The following is a 23335-nucleotide window of genomic DNA, read 5'->3' on the forward strand; positions in this document are numbered from 1 at the left end:
AAAAATCAGCTGTTAACCTTATGGGGATTCCCTTGTATGTTTTTTGTTGTTTTTCCCTTGCTGCTTTTTATATTTTTACTTTTGATTTAATTTTTGATACTTTGATTAATATGTGTCTTCGAGTGTTTCTCCTTGGATTTATCCTGTATGGGGCTCTCTGCGCTTCCTGGACTTGATTAACTATTTCCTTTCCCATATTAGGGAAGTTTTCAACTATAATCTCTTCAAATATTTTCTCAGTCCCTTTCTTTTTCTCTTCTTCTTCTGGGACCGCCTGTAATTCAAATGTTGGTGCGTTTAATGTTGTCTCACACGTCTCTGAGACTGTCCTCAATTCTTTTCATTCTTTTTTCTTTATTCTGCTCTGCAGTAGTTATTTCCACTATTTTATCTTCCAGGTCACTTATCTGTTCTTCTGCCTCAGTTATTCTGCTGTAGATTCCTTGTACAGAATTTTTAAATTTCATTTATTGTGTTGTTCATCATTGTTTGTTTGCTCTTTTGTTCTTCTAGGTCCTTGTTAAACATTTCTTATATTTTCTCCATTCTATTTCCAAGATTTTGGATCATTTTTATTATCATTACTCTGAATTCTTTTTCAGGTAGATTGCCTGTTTCTTTTTCATTTATTTTGTCTGGTGGGTTTTTACCTTGCTACTTCATCTGCTGTGTGTTTCTCTGTGTTCTCATTTTGGTTAACTTACTTTGTTTGGGCTTTCCTTTTCCTAGGCAGCAGGTTCGTAGTTCCCATTGTTTTTGGTGTCTGCCCCCAGTGGCTAAGGTTACTTCAGTGGGTTGTGTAGGCTTCCTGGTGGAGGGGACTAGTGCCTGTGTTCTGCTGGATGAGGCTGGATCTTGTTTTTCTGGTGGGCAGGTCCATGTCCGCTGGTGTGTTTTGGGGTGTCTGTGACCTTATTATTTTAGGCATCCTTTCTGCTAGTGGGTGGGGTTGTGTTCCTGTCTTGCTAGTTGTTTGGCATATCGTGTCCAGCACTGTAGTTTGGGTCCTTGAGTGGAGCTGGCTCTTGGCGTTGAGGTGGAGATCTCTGAGAGATTTTTGCCCTTTGATATGATGTGGAGCTGTGAGGTCTCTGGTGGACCAATGTCCTGAACTCGGCTCTCCCACCTCAGAGGCACTGGCCTGACAGCCAGCCAGAGTACCAATATCCTATCATCTACACAGCTCAGAATAAAAGGGAGAAGAAAGGAAAGAAAGTAAGAAAAAAAAAAGTTATTAAAATAAAAAATAATTATTAAAAAATAACAAGAAACAGGGCTTCCCTGGTGGCGCAGTGGTTGGGAGTCCGCTTGTCGATGCAGGGGACGCAGGTTCATGCCCCAGTCTGGGAGGATCCTGCATACTGTGGAGTGGCTAGGCCCGTGAGCCATGGCCGCTGAGGCTGCGCCTCCAGAGCCTGTGCTCTGCAGCGGGAGGGGCTGCAGCGGTGAGAGGCCTGCGTACCGCAAAAAAAAAAAAGTAACAAAAAACAAAAGAAGGAAAGGAGAGAAACCAAACCAAAAAAGAAATCCACCAATGATAAAAAGCGCTAAAACTAAACTAAAAGAAAAGAAAATAAGGGGGCAGACAGAACCCTAGTACAGATGATAAAAGCAAAGCTATACAGACAAAATACCCACAGAAGCATTCACGTACACACGCACAAAAAGAGAAAAAGGAAAATAATATATATATCGTTGCTCCCAAAGTCTACTGCCTCAATTTGGGATGATTCTTTGTCTATTCAGGTATTCCACAGATGCAGGGTACCTCAAGTTGATTGTGGAGCTTTCATCCGCTGCTCCTGAGGCTGCTGGGAGAGATTTCCCTTTCTTTTCTTTTTTTGCACAGCTCCTGTGGTTCAGCTTTGGATTGGCCCTGCCTCTGCGTGTTGGTCGCCTGAGGGCGTCTGTTCCCACTCAGACAGGAGGGGGTTAAATGACCAGCTGATCAGGGGCTCTGGCTCACTCAGGCCGAGGGGAGGGAGGGGTACGGATCACGGGGCGAGCCTGTGGCGGCAGAGGACAGCATCACGTTGCACTAGCCTGAGGCACACCGTGTGTTCTCCCGGGGAACTTGTCTCTGGATCACGGGACCCTGGCAGTGGTTGGCTGCACAGGCTCTCGGGAGTGGAGGTGTGGATAGTGACCTGTGCTTGCACACAGGTTTCTTGCTGGCTGCAGCAGCAGCAGCCTTAGCGTCTCATGCCCGTTTCTAGGGTCTGTGCCGATAGCCACGGCTCACGCCTGTCTCTGAATCTAGTTTAGGCGGTGCCTTGAATCCCCTTTCCTTGCACACCACAAAACAGTGGCAAGAAAAAGTCTCTTGCCTCTTCGGCAGTTCCAGACTTTTTCCCGGACTCCCTCCCGGCTAGCTGTGGCGCACTAGCCCCCTTCAGGCTGTGTTCACGCAGCCAACCCCAGTCCTCTCCCTGGGATCTGACCTCTGATGCCAGAGCCTCAGCTCCCAGCCCCCGTCCACCCCAGCGGGTGAGGAGAGAAGCCTCTCAGGCTGGTGAGTGCTGGTCAGCACTGATCCTCTTCAGTAATCTCTCCGCTGCCCTCTGCACCCGTTGCTGCACTCTCCTCTGTGGCTCCAAACCTCCCCCCATCCACCCCCGGTCTCTGCCAGTGAAGGGGCCTCCTAGTGTGAGGAAACTCTTCCTCCTTCACAGCTCCCTCCCACTAGTGCAGGTCCTGTCCCTATTCTTTTTGTTTTTTGTTTTTTCTTTGTGGTACGCGGGCCTCTCACTGTTGTGGCCTCTCCTGTTGCAGAGCACAGGCACCGGATGCGCAGGCTCAGCGGCCACGGCTCACGGGCCCAGCCGCTCCGTGGCATGTGGGATCCTCCCAGACCAGGGCACGAACCCGTGTCCCCTGCATCGGCAGGCGGACTCTCAACCAGTGCGCCACCAGGGAAGCCCCCTATTCTTTTTGTCTCTGTTTTTTCTTTTGCCCTACCCAGGTCCGTGGGGAGTTTCTTGCCTTTTGGGAGGTCTGAGGTCTTCTGCCAGTGTTCAGTAGGTTTCTGTAGGAGTTGTTCCACATGTAGATGTATATCTGATGTATTTGTGGGGAGGAAGGTGTTCTTCACGTTTTACTCTTCTGCCATCTTGAATGTCCCTTTCTATTAACATCTTCAGCTTTTTTCTGGGGTATAATTTCTTGGAAAAAAATGTAATCCTTTCAGGGCTTGTGTTTATGATGATTTTAGGCAGGGCTAGAGTAGCATACAATCTACGGCTAATTTTCTCCACTATTTAATATATTTCTTGGTATTCTAGCCAGTATCTTGTGAATTATGAATTTTTCCACCATGACCAATGGGAACCTGAACAACTCCCAGCCCTGTGAAGATCTGGTTATTTTTGGCTCTGCTTCATTTGGTTGGTTTTCCCCTGGCTTTCAGTTGTTTCCTAACACTTATTCACTGATTATTACTTACTTGAAAACACAGGAGTGCTCAGCAGATGTTCAGAGCTTTCCCTCTGTCCAGCTCTCTCCTCTCTGGTTATTTTCCACTGCAGTGTAGCTGCCATGGCCTCCCCAGGCTCCCATCTCTGTCTGCTTAACTTAGGGAAACCTCCAGATTCCATATCCTGGAACTGTGACTTGGAAACTCTGTGGACAGTAATCTGGAATTACCTAGTTTGCTTCCACTTTCTCAAGGATTACTGTGCTTTTATTCAGTGTCTGAAATCATTGTTTCATATATTTTGTCATGTTTTGTAGTTGTTTCAGGTGGATAGGTAAAGCCAGTCCTTGTTAGTCTGTGCTGGAAGTAAGTATTTTCTACATTATTTTTAATGTGTGTTCTCTATTACTACAGTAGTTATCTAATTTTGTAAATAAATACACACATAATGCCTGTGTTTTAAATTTTTTGATAGGTATCTTTTCTTCTAAACTGTATTTAAAGACCACAGTTCTGGAGTCTTGCTACTCAAAGTATGGTCCTGCACCAGATACATGAGTATCACCTACAGACTTATTAGGCAGAATCTCAGGACCCACCCCAAAACTACTGAATCATAATCTGCATTTAACAAGATCACCAGGTGATTCATATGTCCATTAAAGTTTGAGAGGAACTGGGCCATTCTGAAAGTGGATTGTGCTCTTTCAGGTGGATGGGATTTTGCAATCTGTTGTAGATAGGCTTTTGTGGGTTAACTTTTTTTCCTTCATGTGTGCTGCTGTCACTACTCTCTAGTTCGCGAACAACTTCACCATGGCAAAAAGAAACCATGTACACATTAATCAGTCATTCCGCATTTCCTTAGACCCAGTTCCTTTCAGCCCCCAGTCTGCTTTCTGTATGACTTTACCTTTTCTGGGCATTTCATATGAATAGAATCATACAGTATGTGACCTTTTGTTTTCTGTTTTATTTCACTAAGCATAATTTTAAGGTTCATCCGTGTTGTAGTATACATCCAGGTTGAATTGTATTTTATGACTGATTAATATTTTATGGCTGATTAATTGTGTAGTATTAATATACCACATTTTGTTTATCCATTCATCAATTTATGGGATATATGAGTATTTGCAGTTCTTTGGCTATTATGAATGATGCTGTTGGAAACAATTATGTACAAGTTTTTGTTTGAACACATGGTTTTACTTCTCTTCAGTATATACCTAGGAATGGAATTACTGGGTCATGTTTAATTCCATGTTTAACTTTTTGAGGAACCAGCAAACTGTTTTCCACAGCAGCTGCATCATTTTATTTTCCCACCGTCATTTTATGAGGGCTTCAATTTCTCCATATCCTTGCCAACACTTGTTACTACCTTTTTTTTAAATTGATTATACAGTAAATTTATTTTATGATTGTTTTAAGTAAAAACTTTTTAATGTGGATTTTCAGCATAATGCAAGTTAGAATAATGTAAAACAATTTTAAAGGTGAACTAATTAGGTTTCTGAAAAGAATTCCAGAAAGATAAAAAGCAATGATGTTACTTATTTCTAGACAAGATTAAGGTTCTGTGGGTATTAGTATAATCCTATATTAGGTACATTGTTTCTAGATTCTGATCATGTGAAGTTTTTTTTTTTTTTTTCCAGTTTTATTGAGATAGAGTTGACATATAGCATAGTGTAAGTTTAAGGTTTGCAGCATAATGATTTGACTTACATGCATCATAAAATGATTATCATAATAAGTTTGGTGAACATCCATCATTTCATATAGATACAGAATTAAAGAAATATTGTTTTTTGTGTGATGAGAAAGAACTCTTAGGATTTACTCTTTTAACAACTTTTTAATGTAATCTTCAGCAGTGTTAATTATATTTATTGTATTGTACATTACATCCCTATTACTTATAACTGGAAGTTTCTACCTTTTGACCATCTTCATCCCAATCCCCACCCCCACCCCAACTTGTGGTAACCGTAGATCTGATCTCTTTTTCTCTAAGTTTATTTTGAAGTGTAATTGACCTGTAACACTATGTTAGTTCCTATTACACAGCATAGTGATTTGATAATTCGATACATTTCAAAATGGTCACCACAATAAGTCTGGTTACAATATGTCACCATAAAAAGATATTACGTAGTTATTAGACTGTATTCCCCATACTGTATGTTTCATTTCCATGACTCATTTATTTTGCAACTGGAAGTTTTTACCTCTTAATCTCCCTTACCTATTTCTTTCCTCCCCTCACCACCCTCCCCTCTGGTGACTACCTGTTGGTTTTCTGTTTCTATAACTGTTTCTGTTTTGTTGTGTTTGTTCATTTGTTTTGTTTTTTAGATTCCACATACAAGTGAAATCATACAGTATTTGTCTTTCTCTGTCTGACTTATTTCATTTAGCACAGTACCCTCTAGGTCCATCTGTGTTGTTGCAAATGGCAAGATTTCATTTTTTATGGTTTAGTAATATTCCATTGGATATGCATATACCACATCTTATTTATCCATTCATTTATTGATGGGCACTTGGGCACAAGGGTTCCCTTTTGTCCTCATCCTCACCAGCACTTGTTTCTTGCCTCTTTGATGATAGCCATTCTGTCAGGTGTGAGGTGATATCTCATTGTGGTTTTGATTTGCACTTCCTTAATGACTGATGATATTGAACATTTTTTAATGTGCTCTTTGACCTTTTTATGTCTTTGGAGATACGTCTGCTTAAGTCTTTTTTTACTTGTTCATTGGGTTGTCTTGTTGAATTGTGATAGTTGTTTTGTATTCTGATACTAGTTCCTTGTCAGATACATGATTTTCAAAATTTTTCTCTCATTCTGTAGGTCATCTTTTCACTTTCTTGAGTGTTCTTTCAGGTACAGATGTCTTTAATTTGACGAAGTGCAGTTCATCTGTTTTCTTTTGTTGCTTGTGTCATTTATAAGAAACTGTTGCCTAATCAAGGTCGCAAAGATTTACACCTATATTTTCTTCTAAGAGTTTTGTAATTTTAGCTATTATATTAGTTCTTTGATCCATTTTGAGGGCTTTTTATTTTTGTAGGTCCAACTTCATTGTTTTGCATATGGATATCCAGTTGTCTCAGAATTTGTTGATAGACTATTTTTTCCCCTCAGTCTTGGCATCTTTTCGAAAATCAATTTGAGTTTGCAGGTTAACTATTAATAATTTATAATATATTTTATTTCTTCATTATGGAGAAATTACAGCTTTCCTATTGAGCAGCTGAATTAGGTATTCTTTTTTTTTTTTTTTTTTTTTTTGGCTATGTTGGGTCTTCGTTTCTGTGCGAGGGTTTTCTCTAGTTGTGGCGAGCGGGGGTGACTCTTCATCGCGGTGCACGGGCCTCTCACTATTGCGGCCTCTCCTGTTGCGGAGCACAGGCTCCAGACGCGCAGGCTCAGTAGTTGTGGCTCACGGGCCTAGTTGCTCCACGGCATGTGGGATCTTCCCAGACCAGGGTTCGAACCCATGTCCCCTGCATTGGCAGGCAGATTCTCAACCACTGCACCACCAGGGAAGCCCTGAATTAGGTATTCTTAACAGTGACCACCTAAAGAGTAAAGAAGATCATAGAGGAAGGAAACTTAAAAATGGCTCCAGTCTCCCTATTCATCATTACCTTTACCTTGGAATAATGGTGGATATATTTCATGAGTTCTGGAATATTGTCCTTTGGGATAGTCAGGGCCTATCTAGTTATTGTATATTAGTCTTTCCAGGCCTTGGCTTAGGTGTAACTCAAAATTTTTCTCTTTGCAGGGGAGTTATACAAGTGAAGCTTTGGATCTTAGATTTTCATTCTAATGGCATCAGCCAATTGCAGATTAGTCTTGATCTGTTTCCGAGATTCAGACACATTATGGTCAGGTACTGCCTTAGTTCTATCCAGTGGAGTAGGACTAATTCTTTTATTGGTCCACTTTTCAGAAGGTGCTGAAGTCAGAAGTTAGTTTCCTCCTAAGGCACAAATATAGAAGAGGTTTGACTATTTTTAGTTCAGTTATTTTATCTCACTTAGAAAAGTGTACAGTAGTTTGGTGCATTATCCATTTAAAGGCAACATATATAGTCATTAAGATTCTGGGCATTAGTGTAACTTTGCTTTCATTTTTCCTACAAAAGCAGACTAATTTTCAGTATGGGAAATTTTCATGTATATGCTGAAACCTGCTCTCATACTCTGGGTTAGGAGAACATAAAGAGATGTTTAAGAAATTCACCAGGTTTATAGACACCTTTGAAAACCTGGTGAGGACTGCTGTGGAAACCAGTCTGGTACTTATTCAAAAAGTTAAATGTAGAATTACTATATGACTCAGCAATTCCACTCCTAGGTATATTACTCCAAAGAATTGAAAACAGATACACAGATACTTATACATGAATGTTCATAGCAGCACTATTCACAGTAGTGAAAAGGTAGAAACAACCCAGAAGTCCATCAGTTGATGAATAGATAAATAAATCTGGTTTATCTGTACAATGAAATATTACCCAGCTGTAACAGCAGTGAAGTACTGATACATGCTACAGTGTGGGTGAACCTCAGAAACATGCTGAGTAAAAGAAGCCAGACTCAGTAGGTGTGATTCCATTTGTGTGAAATATCCCGTATGACTTCATTTATGTGAAATATCTCAGGTAAATTCCTAGAGACAGAAAGATTGGTGGAGGCCAGGGGATGTTGAAAGGAGAGGAGCAAAAAGTAACTGCCTAATGGGTATGGGGTTTTTGGAAGGATGAGAATTATGTTTCAGAATCAGGTAGAGGTGGTGGTTGCACAACATAGTGAATGTACTAAATGCCACTGAATTGTACACTTTAAAATGGTTAATTTTATGTTGTATGAATTTTACCTCAATAAAAAAATGTGATGAGGTATATATTTGTATGTACATACCATATTTTATAATTTCAGGGAGTGGTTCATGGATCTCAGATAAAGATTTCCCCTAGGGATTCAAGGACTTAAGGTAAACTCCAGCTTTAGCTGGTAACTGTAGCAAGTGTAATATTTTATTTATAAATCTGGTGCTAGGGTTAACATTTTGGTACCAGATTATCTATGTAATTGAGTAGTTTTCTGGCCCTGGTGTTTTTTTTATTTTATGCAAAGCCTTTTTTAAAAGCTTTATTAGTATGTAATTTAAATATTATTAAATTCACCCATTTAAAGTATACAGTTCAGTGAGTTTTAATAAATTTGTACAGTTGTGCAACCCTCTCCAGTTTTACACTTCCATACATACGGTTTTGTTACGTGTGTTTGCTTTCAACCTACTCCCACCTCCAACCCTAGGCAAACACTCATCAGCTTTGTCTAAATAGTTTTGCCTTTTCTAGAAGTTTCATGTAAATGAAATCATGTAATGTGGAGTCTTTTGTGGTTTTTTTTTTCCCTGTTTAGAATAACATTTTTGAGGTTCATTCATGTTGTATATATCACTAGTTCATTTCTTTTTATTTATAAGTAGTATTACATTTTATGGATACCTGACATTTTATTTACCTATTCAGTTGATAGACATTTGAGTTGTTTTGTGTTTTTGACCATTGTGAGTAGTTCTGATATAAACATTCATGTACAAGTCTGTGTGTAGACATGTTTTTATTTCTCTTGGGTAGTACCTGTAATTGCTGGGTTTTATGGCAAATATATATTTATCTGTTCAGTAAATTGCCAGACTGTTTTCCAAAGTGGCTGTACCATTTTGTGTTCCTACCGATAATGGATGAGGGTGCCAGTTTCTCTATGTCCTTACCACCTCTTGTCATTATCTTTTTTTGATCATACCTATTTTAGTGGGTATATAGTAATGTCTCATAGTGGTTTTGAATTTCTGCGATGACTAAAAATGTTAAGTATCAATTTCCTGTGCTTATCTTAAATATCTATTTCAGTCTTTCGCTGATTTTTACAATTGAGATGTTGGTCTTACTGCATCATAAATAATTCTTTAAACTATCTTAATGGTATCTTTTGTAGAACAAAAGATTTTTATTTTGATGTTCAGCTCAGTTTTTTCTTTCATGGATTGATTATGCTTTTGATGTCAGTACGTAAGACATTTTTGCCTATCCCAATATCACAAATATTTTCTCATATATATATATATTTTTTGAGGAAGTTTCTATTCTTAGTTGGGAATAAATGAAAAAAATTTAAAAACACCTATTTGAATGGCTATTATCGAAAAGACGAGAGATAACAAGTGTTGGCAAGGGTATGAAGAACAGGGAACCTTTGTGCACTGTTGTGGGAATGTAAATTGGTACAGTCACTATGGAAAGCAGTGTGGAGGTTTCTCAAAAAATTAGAAATAAGAGTATAATCCAACAGTCCCACTTCTGGATATATATCTAAAGGAAATGAAATTAGTATCTCAAAGAGATATCTGCATTCCTATTATTCACAATACCCAAGACAAGGAAACAACTTATGTCCATCAACAGATGAGTGGTTAAAGAAAATGTGATATCTGTCTGTCTGTATCCATATACACACACACTGTCGATCACAATGGAAAATTATTTAGCCATCAAAAAAAGGAAATCCTGCTATTTGTGACAGCATGAATGGACCTTGAGAACATTATAAGTCAAATAAGTCAGAGAAAGACAAAGACTGTGTGATCTCACTTTTCACGTGGAATCTAAAAAAGCTGAACGCATTGAAACGGAGTTTCAATGATGGTTGCCAGGGTCTGGGGTGGACGGGGTGGAGGAAGTAGGAAGATATTGATAAAAGGAAACAAACTTCCAGTTACAAAATGAGTAAGTTTTGGGAATCTAATTTAGAGCATGGTTATTATCTTTAAAAATACTGTGTTATACACTTGAAAGTTGCTAAGAGAGTAGATCTTAAATGTTTTTACCAGAAAAAAACCAAAGGTAATTAGGTGATGGAGACGTTAATTAACCTTATTATGGTAATCATTTCACAATATATATGGGTAACAAATCTTACAGTATATAGTTTAAACTTACACAATGGTACATGTCAATTATATCTCAATAAAGCTGGGAAAAATAAGTGTATTGAGGATTAAAAAAGAAGCATTGTATTTTATCAAATCTTTTTTCCATCTATAGAGGCAAGGATATGGTATTTGCTTTTTACTCTGTTAATGTGGTATATTACATCCGTTTTTTGTTAAACCATCCTTATATTTCTGAAATAAACTTGGTTGTTTATGGCAGATGATCATCTTATATGATGTTGCCAGTTTCAGTTTGCGCATATTTTGTTCTGGAATATCTTTGAATCTTATCTTCATGAGGGATTTTGGTGTGTAATTTTCTTTTCTTACAAGGTCATTGTCTAGGTTTGATACCATGTTAATACTGACCTGATAATATAAGTTGGGAAGCGTTCCCTCCTGGTCTGTCTTCTGAAAAGATTTGTGTAGTTTTGGTATTTTCTCTTTAAATGTTTGACAGAATTTACTAATGAAGCCATCTAAACCACCTAGGCTTTTCTTCATGGGAAGATTTTTTAATTCCTAACTCAGTTTGCTTTCTTCTTGAGTCAGTTTTGATAATCTGTGTCTATCAAGGAATTACTTAAAGTGGAATTAGATTGATTTCACATTATTCTTCCTGTCTAATGTGTTTAAAACTATAATTTTCTCTCTTAGTACTACTGCTTTACATGCATCCCATAAATTTTGGTAGTTACATTTTATTTTTAATTCAATTCATTTTTTAGTTTCTCTTGGTTTCCTCTTATGTTTACTTTTCAAGCATTTGGTGATTTTCCATACACCTTTCTGTTTTGGTTTCTAATTTAATTTCTTTGTGGTTGGAGAAGATACTTTATGATTTTAATAATTTGATTTAATGATTGATGTGGTTGATTTTGTTGTTTTTCAGTAATGTGTCTCATGTCTTAACAGGCTTCTATTATATTTAACAAACATTTTTTTAGTATACTATTTTAATTCCTCTGTTGATTTTTTTTTTTAGCTTTGAGTTATGTTTTTAGTGATTACTCAAGGGCTTACAGTATACATTTTTAACTAAATTACAGCCACAATTTCTGTAAAATATTGTTACCTTGCTCTAATAGTTCTTCCTCCTTTTTTTCTGCTATTTTTGTCACATATATTTCAACTATATGTTATAAATCCAGTGTAATGCAATGTTAAAATAATGTTTTTGCTTTAAACAGTCTTATGTTTTTAAAAATATTAATTGAATAAAAGAGAAGCACAAACCCTATACAGTCTTGTATTTACCCACATATCTATCATTTTTAGAACTCTATTCTTTTCTCTGTATTCAAGTTAAAGAATTTTTTAAGAATATTTCTTCTGGGGTTGATGTGTTAGCAGTAAATTTACTCAGTTTTTATTTGTAAATGTCTTTATTTTGCTTTTATTTTTGAAAGGATAATGTCACTGAATATGTAATTCTTGGTTGACATTTTTTTTCTTTCAATATTGGATACTCATTTGGCTGACATTGTTTCATTCTACTGCATTATTTCCCATCAGAAGTAAGCCTTAATTATGATGGTATTCTCTTGTATGTTTTGAGTTGTTTTTCTCTTGCTACTTTGAACACTTTCAGCAGTTTGACTCTGAAAGTTTCTAGGTGTGTTTCTAGGTGTGATTCCAAAGTTTTTCCTGCTTGGGTTCATTGTGCTTGTGGTATGTATAATGTTTTTTAAAACAAATCTAGGAAGTTTTTTTATTGTTATTTTTTCAAATATTTATCTTGCGTCTTTCTCAGTTTGGAACTTATGTTTGGACACTTGAGGTTGTCGCATAGATCTTTGAGTGTCTGTTTATTTTTCTTCTATTTCTCTCTTTAGATTTGATAATTTCTGTTGATCTATCTTCATATTTAGATACTTTCTTCTGCCATCTCAGATCTGCTCTTGAGCCACCTAGTGGATTTTTCATTTCAATTATTGTACTGTTCATCTGTAGAGTTTTCATTTGGTTATGTTGTTATAGTTTCAGGTGTCTGTTGAGATTTCCTATTTGTTGAATCATTGTCCTATTTCCTTTAATTCTTAGAACATGGTTTCCTTACATTTTTTGGACATGTATGTTATAGCTTTTTTGTTTTTGCAGTACGCGGGCCTCTCACTGTTGTGGCCTCTCCCGTTGCGGAGCACAGGCTCCGGACGCGCAGGCTTAGCGGCCATGGCCCACGGGCCCAGCCACTCCGCAGCATGTGGGATCTTCCCGGACCAGGGCACGAACCCATGTCCCCTGCATCGGCAGGCGGACTCTCAACCACTGCGCCACCAGGGAAGCCCTGTTACAGCTTTTTTGAAGTCTTTGTCTGCTAAGTCCAACATCTGGGCCCACTCAGTTTCTTGTGACTGCTTCTTTTTCTTAAGTATTGATCACTTTCCTGTTTCTTTTTATATCTTCTAATTTTTTGTAGCATCTGTATATTCTTTTCTCTTTCATGTATGTCTCTTACTATTCATATTTGATCACGTTTGGACAACTTTTAATTTTTTAATTGTTTATTTCACTGGGGGCGTGGTTGGGATAAATTTTTTTGTAAGTAATTAATTTATTTTTATTTATTTATTTTTGGCTGCATTGGGTCTTTGTTGCTGCACGCGCGGGCCTTCTCCAGTTGTGGCGAGTGGGGGTTACTCCTCATTGAGGTGTGCAGGCTTCTCACTGTGTTGGCTTCTCTTGTTGCAGAGCATGGGCTCTAGGCGCGTGGGCTTTAGCAGCTGTGGCACATGGCTCAGCAGTTGTGGCTCATGGGCTCCAGAGCACAGGCTCAGCAGCTGTGGCACACAGGCCTAGCTACTCCGCGGCCTCTGGGATCCTCCCGGGCCAGGGATAGAACCTGTATCCCCTGCAATGGCAGGCAGATTCCCAACCACTGTGCCACCAGGGAAATCCCATATTTTTATTTCCCCAAATAGGTTATAAGCCTGTTGTGGATAGGAACTGTATCTTAAGTAAGGAGGATCTACCATGCTGCTAAGTTTAGTCCTGATTTCATGATCTATTTTTAAATACTTAACTCTGCTGAATTTTCTTCAAAAAGGAAAAACTATATTGTATTCTATTAATCTCTGCAGAAGAACTATTGGAACCTGCCTTAATTTCCAGTCAAGGACAGACTTGATGGGACTTCCCTGGTGGTCCACTGGTAAAGAATCCACCTTACAATGCAGGGGACATGGGTTCGATCCCAGGTCAGGGAACTAAGATCCCACATGCCACAGGGCAACTGAGCCTGCATGCCACAACTACCAAGTTTATGCACCTCAACTAGAGCCTGTGTGCCGCAAACTACAGGGCCTGTGCACTCTGGAACCCATGTGCCCTGGAGCCTCCACGCCACAACTAGAGAAGGGAAAATCCACACACCATAACTAGAGAGAAGCCCACACACCTCAGTGAAGATCCTGCTTGCTGCAACTAAGACCCAACACGGCCAAAAATAAAATTAAAAATTTAAATAATAAATAAGTCTTTAAAAAAGAAAAGGTTTGCCGACCAAAAAAAGGTCAGAGCTGTTTATTTAAACTAACAAACAAACAAAGGACAGACTTGATAACTAATACATGTGGGGAGAGAATACATACGCATTAACTTATTTGTGAAACTCAAACTCATTTTCCAGTGTTTCCTAAGTATTTATACTCTGTGTATGTATAAATTGACAGGCAGAGGCTCTGTAAACTTTTGGAGGCCCATCTAGAGAAACAAATGTGTTTTACTTCCAAGAAATAGGGTAATAACCATTAGTAATCCATTGGTATTAGTAATTAAGTTACATTAACTCCAAGAGACCAGAGTTTAAAACGTTCTTATTCATTTAGACCACTATTCTTCACATTTATCATCGTTATTACTATTATTATAGTTTGTTGAAAGTAAATAGAATAAGACATTAATATTCTGCAAAGTCTATCTAAGATACGTAATTAGGGAAAGTTTGGACACTATATATGAATAGAATTTTTTAAATCACATACTTCTAAAGACATGGTTTTGTAAATTCTTTATTCTTATTTGTTTTCACATTTTTAGATATGCCATTGCATTGGCCTTAAGGGAAAAACAGCGTGTAATATTTACTAGCCCAATTAAGGCCCTGAGTAACCAGAAATACCGTGAAATGTATGAAGAATTTCAAGATGTTGGTCTGATGACTGGAGATGTTACTATTAATCCTACAGCATCTTGTCTTGTTATGACCACAGAGGTAATTTATATGGTGTCTCAATTTAATTAAATTAATTTTCCTTTTAATTAATGTGGTTATTCAGTTAAAACAGATAATGTTTTATTACTTGCTCTGTATCAATAAAAATGTAACATTTTGCTGTCTGAGTAGATTTACTTGAAAGGGATAGAGTTCATCTTAAAACAAGTTCTAGTAATTGAATTTAGTTGTAAATTACCAATATTTCTGTTATTTGTCATAATATAGATGCAGTTTTTTCTTCACAAAATACTTTTAAAGGTGTATTATCAGTGACTTGAAAATAATTTGATGGTTTTGTATAATTTCAAGGATTTCAGTACATAGTTTCGAATATGTAGTGGCTCCTTGTTCTGTGTGATTTTTTTTCTTCTGTATCTGAGTGTTGATACAAATAGATAACTAACTTTTTAAAACACCCAGTTATGTTTAGCTTCTTTCCATAATCACAGTTAAGTTTTGCATATCTTTGTAACATCTTACATTTTGGACACTATTAGCTGTCTTTACTAAGTATTTTTGTACATGCTTGAATTATATCATTGTATTCTACAAAGACATGGTACACTAGAGAGTGTAAATTAGCTTCTGGCTTTTAGAGTTACCCAAAAGCATTGCTCACTTTTCATCGTGGTGCCTAAAGTAAGTTTATTTTCCATTCTCAAAACTTTCTTCCATCCGTGGAAGATGTATTTAACTCAGAAATCAGAATAACGGTTGTTAGAAAGTATTCATACTGGTAAGATGAGGTAGAAAAAATGGATAACAGTATAAGATCCATTGTGTTAGATAGAAGATAACTTCAAGTTATTCTCGTATTCTAGCAAGTGTAGGTCTTGGGTTAAGTGCTGTACATGCAAAGAAGTGGCTTCTTATTCAGGATATATGGATATGGAGATGATAATTGTTTCCATGGATTATATCTGATTACTTACTTGAGAAGTCATTTATTTTGGATTTAGGGAAGGAATATTATGTATTTTAGAGATATGTATCTCCCTAAAATTATTTTAATCTTTCCATTAAAAAAGAATATCCAAAATTTCTTGTTAGATAGAAGAGCTTTTGGTATGTCAGAATCCTGCTAAATCTTCTCCTTTTTCTTTAGATTTTGCGAAGTATGCTGTACAGAGGTTCTGAAGTTATGCGAGAAGTTGCTTGGGTCATATTTGATGAAATTCATTACATGAGAGATTCAGGTATATTCTGTAGTGTTGTTGAGATGTGAGCATGTATTTTATTTAAGAATGGCATTAGGTAGGGCGGAGTCAAGATGGCGTACTAGGAGGACGCGGAATTTGCATCTCCTCACAACTAGGGCATCTACCACGTACCAGTGGGGGACCATGGACACCTAAGGGACAGGAGGAAACCCCAGTGACCGTGTAGGATGTGGGGCGTGGGGGGAGTGAAATGGGAGGAGAAGTGGAGGCAGGACAGAACTGACATCCCTGAGGGGCGGCTTGGGGAGGGGAAGGGATCCCACACCCAATGCGGGAAATTGGGGAACCATTGGGAGGGCAGAGGATCAAAAGGGATCATGGCCAGGTTTCCCCTGCCCAGCTGGACCCCCAGGAACCTGTTGAGATCCCGGGCCTGATCCTCTGCCCACCTAGTCTCCCTCCAGCCACGTGGGTCCTGAGGGAGTGGGAGGGAGGAAAGGGGGAGCAAAAGTAAAGGCCGGACCTCTGGGATGGCACCCTTGAGGGGTGGCTGGGGGAGAGAAGGAGTTCCTGCACCCAGCAGGACCCACCCACGATCAGGGGTCCAGTGGCAATGGGGGAGACCCCAGGGGAGACGGTGGGGGAGGGGCGCGAAAGAACAGAAGGGAATGGGGCCAATGCTTTCCCTGTCCACTTAGGCACCAGGAAGCATTTTGGGCTCCCGGACCTAATACTCTGCCCTTGGAGCCTCCCATCTACAGCACAGAGCCCAAGCCCCGCCACTATAACCCCAACCAGGGCCCTACTTCTGCAGTTGGAGAACCCCTCCAACGAGCTGGGCCTAAACCCCACCCACACACCCCAGTCAGGGCCCTACCTCCTAACTCCTGAGCCCAACACTCCAGAGGCCCTCCTTTCGACATGCTGCCTCTCCCCTTCTGCACAGGCCCCACCCCACCCTAAACTCTGCCACTACCTAAGTTCCACCCCCTACCTAAACTGCGGCCACGTAGCCAAGGCTTTTTTCTTTTCATTTCCTTTTTCCTCTCTCAGATTGGGGTTCTGTTTTACGTTGTTAATTCGTTGCTGTTGATTCTTTTCTATTTTTATTTTTCCTAATAAATCTTTTATTTTTCTAATTTTATTTTATTCTTTATACTTTGTTAGTGATCTCTCCTTTTGACTTGTTGTCCACCCCCCCCCCCTTTTTTTTCCTTCTGCTGTGGTTTTATTTCACCTTGTTGCAGTTGTTTCAATTATAGTTTTATTTTTCCTAATATACCTTTATCTTTCTGATTTTATTTTCTTTTATGTTCTTGATATTGTACTGCTCCTTTTTCCTTTCTTCTTCTTTTTTTTTTTTTTTAACTGCACCATGAAGCTTGCAGGATCTTGGTTCCCAGGCCAGAAGTTGGGCCTGAGCTCTTGTGGTGGGAGCTCCAAGTCCAAACCACTGGACTAACAGAGAATCTCGGACCACAGGGAATATCAATCTGAGTGAGGCCTCCCGGAGGTGCTTATCGCAGCATTAGGAACCAGTTCTATCTAACTGCCTGCAAACTCCAGTGATGGACATCTCCGGCCAAACAACCAATAAGACAGGAATGCAGCAGCACCCATCCAAAAAACAAAAAAAAGAAATGGCAAAAGAATATGTAACAGACAAAGGAGTAGGGTAAAAACCTACAAGACCAAATAAATGAAGATAACATAAGCAGCCTATCTGAAAAGGAATTCAGAATAATGATAGTAAAGATGATCCAAAATCTCGGAAACAGAATGGAGAAAAGACAAGAAACAAGGATCGAGAAGAACGAAACAGCAGACAAGCAGTGATGAACAGCACAATTACTGAAATTAAAAATACTCTAGAAGGAATCAATAACAGAATACTTGAAGTAGAAGAACGGATAAGTAAGCTGGAAGATAAAATGGTGGAAATAACTGCCAGGGAGCAGAATAAACAAAAAGGAATGAAAAGACTTGAGGACAGTCGCAGAGACCTCTGGGACAACATTAAATGCAGCAACATTCGAATTATAGGGTTCCCAGAAGAAGAGACAAAGAAAGGAACTGAGGAAATATTTGAAGAGATTATAGTCAAAAACTTCTCTAACATGGGAAAGGAAATAGTCAAGTCCAGGAAGGACAGAGACTACCATCTGGATAAACCCAAAGAGACACACTGAGACACATATTAAACAAACTATCAAAAATTAAATACAAAGTAAAAATATTAAAAGCAGCAAGGGAAAAATAACATACAAGGGAGTCCCCATAAGGTTACCAGCTGATTTTTCAGCAGAAACTCGGCAAGCCAGAAGGGAGTGGCAGGACATATTTAAAGTGATGAAAGGGAAAAACCTACAGCCAAGATTACCCTACCCAGCAAGGATCTCATTCAGATTCAATGGAGAAATTAAAACCTTTACAGATAGGCAAAAGTTAAGAGAATGCAGGACCACCAAACCAGCTTTACAACAAATGCTAAAGGAGATTTTCTAGGCAGGAAACACAAGAGCAGGAAAAGACCTACAAAAACAAACCCAAAGCAATTAAGAAACTGGGAATAGGAACATACATATTGATAATAACCTTAAATATAAATGGTTTAAATGCTCCAACCAAAAGACATCAATTGGCTGAATGGATACCAAAACAATACCCATATATATGCTGTCTACAAGAGACCCACTTCACACCTAGGGACACGTACAGACTGAAAGTGAGGGAATGGAAAAAGATATTCCATGCAAATGGAAATCAAAAGAAAGCTGAAGTAGCAATTCTCATATCAGACAAAATAGACTTTAAAATAAAGACTATTACAAGAGACAAAGAAGGACACTACATAATGATCAAGGGATTGATCCAAGAAGAAGATATAACAATTGTAAATATTTATGCACCCAACATAGGAGTACCTCAATACATAAGGCAAATACTAACAGCCATAAAAAGGGAAATCGACAGTAACACAATCATAGTAGGGGACTTTAACACCCCACTTTCACCAATGGACAGATCATCCAAAATGAAAATAAATAAGGAAACAAGCTTTAAATGATACATTAAGATGGGCTTAATTGATATTTATAGGACATTCCATCCAAAAACAACAGAATACACTTTCTTCTCTTGTGCTCATGGAACATTCTCCAGGATAGATCTTATCTTGGGTCACAAATTAAGCCTTGTTAAATTTAAGAAAATTGAAATCATATCAGATATTTTTTCCGACCTCAACACTATGAGACTAGCTATCAGTTATAGGAAGAAATCTGTAAAAAATACAAACACGTGGAAGCTAAACAGTGCACTACTAAATAACCAAGAGATCACTGAAGAAATCAAAGAGGAAATAAAAAAATACCTAGAAACAAATAACAATGAAAATACAGCGACCCAAAACCTATGGGATGCAGCAAAAGCAGTTCTAAGAGGGAAGTTTATAGCAATACAATCCGACCTCAAGAAACAAGAAAAATCTCAGACAACCTAATCTTACACCTAAAGCAATTAGAGAAAGAAGAAGAAAAAACCCCTGAAGTTAGCTGAAGGAAAGAAATCATAAAGATCAGAAATAAATGAAAAAGAAATGAAAGAAACAGTAGCAAAGATCAATAAAACTAAAAGCTGGTTCTTTGAGAAGATAAAGAATATTGATAAACCATTAGCCAGACTCACTAAGAAAAAAAGGGAGAAGACTCAAATTAACAGAATTAGAAATGAAAAAGGGGAAGTAACAACTGACAATGCAGAAATACAAAGGATCATGAGAGAGTACTACAAGCAACTGTATGCCAATAAAATGGCAAACCTGGAAGAAATGGACACATTCTTAGAAAAACACAGCCTTCTGAGACTGAACCAGGAAGAAATAGAAAAAATAAACAATCACAAGCACTGAAACTGAGACTGTGATTAAAAATCTTCCAACAAACAAAAGCCAAGGACCAGATGGCTTCACAGCCAAATTCTATCAAACACTTAGAGAAGAGCTAACACCTGTCCTTCTCAAAGTCTTCCAAAATACAGCAGAGGGAGGAACAGTCCCAAACTCTTTCTATGAGACCACCATCACCATGATACCAAAACTAGACGAAGATGTCACAAAAAAAGAAAACTACAGGCCAACGTCTCTGATGAACATAGATGCAAAATCCTCAACAAAATGCTAGCGAACAGAATACAACAGCACATTAAAAGGATCATACACCACGATCAAGTGGTTTATCCCAGGAATGCATGGATTCTTCAATATATGCAAATCTGTCAGTGTGATACACCATATTAACCAAATTGAAGGATGAAATCCATATGATCATCTCAATAGATGCAGAAAAACCTTTTGACAAAATTCAACACCCATTTATGATAAAAACTCTCCAGAAGAGAGGCATAGAAGGAACCTACCTGAACATAATAAAGGCCATATATGACAAATGCACAGCCAACATCATTCTCAATGGTGAAAAACTGAAACCATTTCCTCTAATATCAGGAACAAGACAAGGTTACCCACTCTCACCACTTTTATAGTTTTGGAAGTTTTACCCACAGCAATCAGAGAAGAAAAAGAAATAAGAGGAATCCAAATCGGAAAGAAGTTAAACTGTCGCTCTCTCCACACGACATGATACTCTACATAGAGAATCCACGAGATGCTGCCAGAAAACTAGTAGAGCTAATCAATAAATTTGGTAGAGTAGCAGGGTACAAAACTAATGCACAGAAATCTCTTGCATGCCTATACACTAATGATGAAAAATCTGAAAGAGAAATTAAGGAAACACTCCCATTTACCACTGCAACAAAAATAAAATACCTAGGAATAAACCTACCTAAGGATACAAAAGACCTGTATGCAGAAAACTATAAGACACTGATGAAAGAAATTAAAGATGATACAAAGAGAAGGAGAGAGATGCTGTGTTCTTGGACTGTATGAGTCAACATTGTGAAAATGACTGTACTACCCAAAGCAATCTACAGATTCAGTGCAATCCCTATCAAACTACCAATGGCATGTTTCACAGAAGTAGAACAGAAAATTGCACAATTTGTATTGAAACACAAAAGATCCCAAATAGCCACAGCAATCTTGAGAAAGAAAAACAGAGCTGGAGGAATCAGGCTCCTGGACTTCAGACTATACTAGAAATCTACAGTAATCAAGACAGTATGGTACTGACAAAAACCAGAAACACATATCAATGGAACAGGGTAGAAAGCCCGGAGAAAAACCCATGCACATATGGTCACCTTATCTTTGATAAAGGAGGCAAGAATATATGATGGAGAAAAGAGCATCTGCAATAAGTGGTGCTGGGAAAACTGGACAGCTACATGTAAAAGAATGAAATTAGAACACTTCCTAACACCATACACAAAAATAAACTCAAAATGGATTAAAGACCTAAATGTAAGGTCAGACACTAAAATTCTTAGAGGAAAACATAGGAAGAACACAATGACATAAATCACAGCAAGATCGTTTTTGACCCACCTCCTAGAGAAATGGAAATAAAAACAAAAATAAACAAATGGGACCTAATGAAGCTTAAAAGCTGTTTCACAGCAAAGGAAACCATAAACAAGACCAAAACACAACCCTCAGAATGGGAGAAAATACTTGCAAGTGAAGCAACTGACAAAGGATTAATCTCCAGAATATACAAGCAGCTCATGCAGCTCAGTATCAAAAAAACAACCCAATCCAGAAATGGGCAGAAGACCTAAATAGACACTTCTCCAGAGAAGATATACAGATTGCCAACAAACACATGAAAAGATGCTCAACATCACTAATAATTATAGAAATACAACTCAAAACTACAATGAGGTACCACCTCACATCGGTCAGAATGGGCATCATCAAAAAATCTACAAACAGTAAATGCTGGAAAGGGTGTGGAGAAAAGGTAACCCTCTTGCACTGTTGGTGGGAATGTAAATTGATAACAGCCACTGTGGAGAACAGTATGGAGGTTCCTTAAAAAACTAAAAATAGGACTACCATATGACCCAGCAGTCCCACTACTGGGCATATACCTTGAGAAAACCATAATTCAGAAAGAGTCATGTACCACAATGTTCATTGCAGCACTATTTATAATAGCCAGGACATGGAAGCAACCTAAGTGTCTATTGACATATGAATGGATAAAGAAGATGTGGCACATATATACAATGGAATATTACTCAGCCGTAAAAAGAAACGAAATTATTTATAGTGAGGTGGATGGACCTAGAGTCTCTCATACAGAGTGAAGTATGTCAGAAAGAGAACAAATACCGTATGCTAACACATGTATATGGAATCTAAAAAGGAAAAACCAAGGTTCTGAAGAACCTTGGGGCAAGAGAGGAATAAAGACACAGAGATAGAGAATGGACTTGAGGATATGGGGAGGGGGAAGTGTAAGCTGGGACGAAGAGTGAGAGTAGCACTGACATATATACAGTACCAAATGTAAAATGAGATAGCTATTGGGAAGCAGCTGCATGGCACAGGGAGATCAGCTCGGTGCTTTGTGACCACCTAGAGGGGTGGGATACGGAGGGTGGGAGGGAGATGCAAGAGGGAGGGGATATGTTGATATATGTATGCATATAGATGATTCACTTTGTTATGCAGCAGAAGCTAACACAACACTAAATCAATCATACTCCAATAAAGATATTAAGAAAAAAAAGAATGGCATTAGGAATTTTGAACAAGTAGTTGTTGATCTTCCATGTGAGTAGAGTTCTTATAAACTAATTTGTGGATAACATGATGTGCTGTTTCCAGTAGGATCTCATTCAGTTACAGCTTCTTAAAAAGTAACAACTTCTGGGTGAAAAAATGCAATTTCACATTTTAAAAATGGAATTAAAATTAGTTCCCTCTAATAGAGAGCTCTCTAGTGTAACTAACGTTAAAGAATTTCTAAAACTTCTAGCCTACAAAGTTAACATTCTTGATTTTTATTTATTGTTTTTTTTAAATAAGTGCATGTTTATGGTAAAAATAAAATGAGGATTATGAAATAAAAATGAGCAAAAAATTTATCCCTTTACTTGAACTTTTGCACTACTGTAATGGAAAAGTAAGTTTACTTGGAATTTTGGGTGGAACTTGCAGGGCGAAAGTTAACAAACACATTTAAAAGTTAAATGTTTAATATGTACACACTTAAAGCTTAGTTTTTATTTGAATTAAAGTGAGTTAACCTGTATTCATAGTGAAAGTAATAATACAAGTTAAATCATTTACCCTTTTTAGAAATTTCACTTTTGTGAAATTCATAAGATTAGGTTCTAAACAGTTATTTTGGTTTTTAAATCATGAATCCTGTATTGATTTGTTCCTTTATGGGAGGGAAATTCTCACATGGATTTTTCCATTTTTTTTCCATCTGACTTATAGTTTTGTTTATCAAATCTTTCATCTCTGGAGATCATGATGGTAATTTAGATGAACGATGCTATATGCTGTAGTAATGGTGTTTCTTTGAAATTTGTTACTGTGACTTTCTATA

The 23335-nt window shown here is 37.9% G+C and overlaps 1 protein-coding gene across 2 annotated transcripts in view; it reads left to right on the forward strand.

Moving 5' to 3' along the window:
- MTREX (Mtr4 exosome RNA helicase) overlaps positions 1 to 23335 on the forward strand; it is a 137449-nt gene that overhangs the window by 27229 nt on the left and 86885 nt on the right. For both annotated transcript variants that reach the window (XM_082650023.1, XM_082650024.1), the window contains 2 exons: positions 14472 to 14646; positions 15755 to 15845. In XM_082650023.1, coding sequence (XP_082506149.1) covers positions 14472 to 14646; positions 15755 to 15845 — 266 coding nt within the window. The remainder of the gene's footprint in view (positions 1 to 14471; positions 14647 to 15754; positions 15846 to 23335) is intronic.

This window comes from Grampus griseus, assembly GCF_964374135.1.
Source record: "Grampus griseus genome assembly, chromosome: 3".
Lineage (NCBI taxonomy): Eukaryota > Metazoa > Chordata > Mammalia > Artiodactyla > Delphinidae > Grampus > Grampus griseus.